We start from the raw sequence: 5,421 nt of genomic DNA on the forward strand, positions 1-5,421 counted from the left end.
ATGAATCAAATAGGTCTAAGTGTATGAGCTCAAGTATTGAGTTAGTTCTATTTAGGTTTGTTGGTTTGTAGGTTGACTTAGTTTGTTATCTTGTTGGCAAACGTTACAAATTATATTTTCTAAATTTTTTAATTTACGTAGACCTCTAACTGAGTCATTTTGACTCATTTTTTAAATGAGTCTGATATGAGTGTGACCCAATCTTCTGTGTGATAATTTAGTTTTCTTTTGTTATGTCAAAAGACACTTGAGTGAGGAGGTTGGTAGGTTAATTGTGTAAATATTATTTTTCCTAATTCCCTTAAGGGCTATTTTAGGATTTTTGACATTTTTAATTAAGCACTTAGAGTTAGAAAACATTACTAAGTATCCAGAGTCACAGAGTTGACTTATGCTAAGTAAGTTAAAAATTAAATTTATCAACTAATAGAACTTTTCGAATAACAAAATCAAAACCCAGTTTGATATTACTTATTCTGATTACCTTAAGTTTTTCGTCGTTGTCGAACGTAACTTACCATAGATTTTTGAATTTGAGCTTGGTGAACTTCAATCGGTCTCCAATCATGTGTTGAGAGTATCTACTATCCAACATCCATTGGTCTAAATCATTATGTTCTTACACATAAAATATTTGATTTGGATCCAATTTAAAAGGATTATAAAATAGATTGATTGAGTTCAACCCTTTATTCTCCATCTCACCCAATGTAGGTTGTCAATCATGTTATACCTATGGGTGATAGTGAGATTATTGATTGAGTTTCATTTAAGTTTGATTTAAGTTTAATTTTAATTAATTTTAAGTTTGATTAATTGATTAATTTTAGTTTGAGTTAAATTATTAAGTTTAGTTTAAATTAATTGATTAAGTTTAGTTTAAGTTAATTGATTAATTTTAATTTAATTGATTTGAGTTTAACTAATTTTTACCTAAGTCTATCTCACGCTTTTCTAAATTGTCAATCAGGGAGCCTTATAAGTTTTTGTGAGATGATTAATTTTATCTTAGATTAAAATCTAAGGATTGATTTACATTTGATTTGAGCTAGACTAAGGTTTAACAGTTAGTCAATTAAATATTTATTTCAATAATTGACTTCCAAGCTGTGGCAAGACACTAGGCATTCTTAGGTATTGGATCATCAACCACTTCTAGACAAAATCTTTTAAACAAATTGAATATTTAATTTCCTTTCTGAAAATCCTAGGCCTAACTAGTCAAGTGTGAATCAAGTCTAAGTCCTTATCTACCCTAGTCTAAGCATGTATAATAAAAGTAGTAAAGCAAATATTAAACAAGTCTATTTAATAAAAATTATCTTTCTATTGGCTCCCCCTGGATTATTTTTCTATTTGTTCCCAAGTCTAAGGTAGTGGATTTGATTCTTGGGGATCCAATATTGATCAAGTCCAACTTGATTAATTAAGTTAAACTTGGAGACCCATACTTAGACTATTATTCTATTTGTTCGATTAACAAGAGATAGATAAGATTTAAATTTGTGTTTAGCCTTATATCCAAATTCGGATTGATTGTATACTGCTCTTTGTTTTCCAAAAATCATATCAAGATTCTTGGAACCCAAGGTGAATCGTTCCAATGTGTCCTTCAGTTCCTTGACTTGACTTTTTAGGCTGAAATTTTTTTCCTCAAGTTGTTGGACTTGAATTGATGTTCCAGTGTGAATGGATTCAGTCAAGGAGCTTGGGTTAGTCATTTCTTTAAGGGCTATTGTAACACCCCACCCTCCTCACTACTGGACTGTGAGGGCGGAGCGCTACTGGACAACTAACTTTACTTAACTATCCTTGTTCACATGTTAATAGTAAGTCCTAAAACTCTCGGAGAACTCAAAACTTACAATTAACTAACAGCGGAAGACTGAATGACTCATCTAATACATTCTACTCAACTCTTGGTTAATAAATTCTTATGATAAATCCCAAGGCTTCTATAGTCCAGGCATCACACATCCATCCGCACCTCCTTGTCGCCTTCCTTTGCTATAACTTTTCCTTTCCTTTATCTGCAGTAAGAGAAAATGCAACTATAAGCAAAATTGCTTAGTAAGCGCTATCTAACTCACAAAACTCGAATATGCATGTGAATAAAATATATCTAAAACTGATTTGTGAAGTTTTGAAAACTATTTTCATAATAGATAAAAATAATAATCAAACTTCTGATGGGCCCGACAACTATACTTGCTATGCGCGCATCCCTAACTAGACCCGAGATAGCTGGTCCCGAATCTAGTAGGGTTTACTAGGTTATCTAAACCTAGGGACGACTATGGGAGCCCAACCCAAGGACAACTAAGAGTCCAGAACAGTGCCACTGATAAAAGTAAAATACTGATTTATAAGCTGATTTATCTTAATTACTTCTTCTTTAAATGCCTTGGCATTTTAACGAGCACCTTGTGTGCCAAAATCCCTAAAGTCTTGATTTTGGGATCTACTTAAGGCCTTGGCCTTTTTCTTTCTTTTCTTTATCTTTCTTATACTTGTTAATACCTCCAATAAAAGAATGCTTCTTTAAAAACTGAAATGTTTAAACAAATTCTAACTTTGAAATGCATAAACCAAAATCTGCATACTATGCTAATTAAAATTCTGCATACTATAATAATCAAGATTCTGTATTCTATGCTACCCTATTTCTGCATACTATGCAAACATAAATTCTGCACTATAATACTTAACCAAACTGCACTATAATCTTTTTCTTTAAAAACTGCACTATAAGTTCCACAAAAAATCTGCACTACAAGTTCCACAAAAAATCTGCACTATAAATTCCACCAAAAATCTGCACTATAAACTTTTAAGAAATCTGCACCATAAGCTCTTAAGAAAATTGCACTACAAGCTCTAAAGAAATCTGCTCTAAAGAAATCTGCATTTTAAACTCTAAGAAATCTGCACTACAAGCTTAATTAAAATCTGCACTATAAGCTTACATAAAAATCTGCACTATAAGCTTGATTGAAATCTGTACTATAGGCTTAATTAAAATCTGCACCTATAAACTTAATTAAAATCTGCACTATAAGCTTAATTAAAAATTTGTACTATAAGCTTAATTAAAATCTGCACTATAGGCTTAATTAAAATCTGCACTATAAGTTTACATAAAAATCTGCATTATAAGCTTACGCTACAAGAAAAACCCTCATAGACATCGGTGGAACAACAACAGTTTTAAGCAAAAACCGATGTCTTTGAGTATTTTACACCGGTTTTTCCAAAAACCGATGTCTATGAGCACAGATTTTCGCTCATAGACATCGGTTTTTTTGCCGATGTGTATGAGCGCCTTTTTTTTTGTTAATAGACACCGGTTTTAACAGCGGTTTTTAAAACCCGGTGTTAATGAACCAAAAAAAAATAATTTAATTTTTCCAACCAAAATTTACAACACTTCGTTCCCTCAAAACCTAAACTAATATCGCGTCGCTTCTCTCAGCCTAAACCTATACCTATACCTCCCGACCATCTGTCTCAGCCTCATCTCCCTCTTCCCCTTCCTGGATCTCTTCCCCTTCTTGGATCGATGCCCCCCTCAATTGGATCAAAACCACCTGCTTCTTCTCCACGCTCGCCGGCACGATCTGGCCGGGCCAGTCCGGCGGCTCCGGCCCCACCGGCACCCATGGGGGCTCTGTTGAAGGCTCTTGCTTGCTCAACGACGACGGCGAGCTCGTGTTGAGGCAAAAGGAAGCAGAGAACAGGGATGCGTCTCCTCCATTTCCTTGTTGCTGCTGAAGCTCGAGAATCGATTCCTCCAACCTCTGAGCAAACTCCTCCACATTATCCTCCTCCGCCCGACCATCATCGACGCCGCCAGAAGGGAAGCACTCGGTCCTGGCGCCGAAGGCGCGGCGGCGTAAAAAGCCATGTCCAAGCGGCTGCCTTCCTCTGCCTCCCCCAACCTCCATCGACCGAACACAATTTGTGCAGTGGTACTAATGCACAGTGACAAGCTAGCTATAGCAAGAATAGATCAGATGGAGCCGAGGAAATATAGAGATAGGGTTTGGTTTTCTTATTTAAATTAATTAAATTTGCATTGCATGCTTTCTTCACGCAAGCTACTAAGGGAAGGGCTGCCCTGGCCCTGGCCGTGTAGAATTGGCCTGTGAGATCAGTGGGGAGAAGAGATAGGATTGGGCGCTTGGCGTGGCTTTAAAGTGCTAGAGAAACCAAAAGCCAACAAGCATCGAACAGTAGTAACTCCTCCAAACCCACCGCCCCTCTTAATTTCTCTCTCCTCACACCATTTTAGCTCTCTCCCTCCCTCTTATAATCTCGATCGATCACTCTTCCTTCAAGACTGCTACAAGCTCTCATACGCGCGTAATAGATAGCCAGTATTATCAATTGGGGCTGGCTGGCTGCAGGGTGTGATATGAGTAGTGGAAGCAGTATCAGCGCAGGAGCAGGATCAGGAGGAGGAAGCGGAGCTGGCAGTGGAGGAGGAGGAGCAGGAGGAGGAGGGCCTTGCGGGGCCTGCAAGTTTCTGCAGCGTAAGTGCGTGATAGGATGCATCTTCGCTCCCTATTTTGACTCGGAGCAGGGCGCGGCGCACTTCGCGGCGGTTCACAAGGTTTTCGGTGCCAGCAACGTCTCCAAGTTGCTTCTCCACATCCCCGCTCACAAGCATCTTGACGCCGTCGTCACCATCTGCTACGAGGCACAGGCTCACCTCCGTGATCCCGTTTACGGCTGCGTCGCTCACATCTTCGCCCTCCAACAACAGGTATGTAATATACTATATACATATATGATATTATTGATCATTAATTTTTTTAGCTCCATCGATCGATCTCGATCGATTGTATTCTGTCCTAGCTAGCGAGATGATTGATTCTTAATCAATTATTCATTTAATCATAACGCGACAGATCGACACATGTCGTGAAGGCGGACCACGTCCCAGCGACCTGAACACCCATCTCCTCTCGACGTCTCCTCCGCCTCTGTGCTTTCAATGAAGTCAAACCTTACCTCTTCGTGACTGAAAACGTAGGCCTCCTCTCACCCTACCCGCCCATGGAAAGTGTTCATCAAGAACAATACTAAAACCGAACACTATCGCACGGTCTGGCACCAAGGAGATCTAGTGAACAATTTGGGCATTATCGCACGGTCTGGCACCAAGGAGTTCATGGAGGCACTCCAAGCCAACGTGGATGTGAGCATGATTGGTCAATTTGGTGTTGGTTTCTACTCCGATCTCGTGAGGTATCTCGCTTCGGGTTGCAAGCCCAAGGAGAAATGGAGGTATATAATCTTCATCTGGCTTTTCTGCTATGCCTGCTAGTCCTTCCTGGGATTGTTGGTGGATAAATATGGATTGCCTCTGATCATGCATTTGGTGTACAGAAGTTTATATAGGATCTCTATTGATGTGAT

General features: G+C 38.8%; 1 protein-coding gene across 1 annotated transcript; it reads left to right on the plus strand.

Moving 5' to 3' along the window:
- The first annotated feature begins 4,414 nt into the window (after positions 1-4,414).
- On the plus strand, positions 4,415-5,000 carry LOC122050614 (LOB domain-containing protein 18-like). Its single transcript, XM_042611506.1, has 2 exons — positions 4,415-4,765; positions 4,911-5,000. The coding sequence occupies exons 1-2, from the start codon at positions 4,415-4,417 to the stop codon at positions 4,998-5,000; spliced, it is 441 nt and encodes a 146-aa protein (XP_042467440.1).
- The last annotated feature ends 421 nt before the right edge of the window (positions 5,001-5,421 follow it).

Source organism: Zingiber officinale, chromosome 3A (genome assembly GCF_018446385.1).
Source record: "Zingiber officinale cultivar Zhangliang chromosome 3A, Zo_v1.1, whole genome shotgun sequence".
Classification (NCBI taxonomy): domain Eukaryota; kingdom Viridiplantae; phylum Streptophyta; class Magnoliopsida; order Zingiberales; family Zingiberaceae; genus Zingiber; species Zingiber officinale.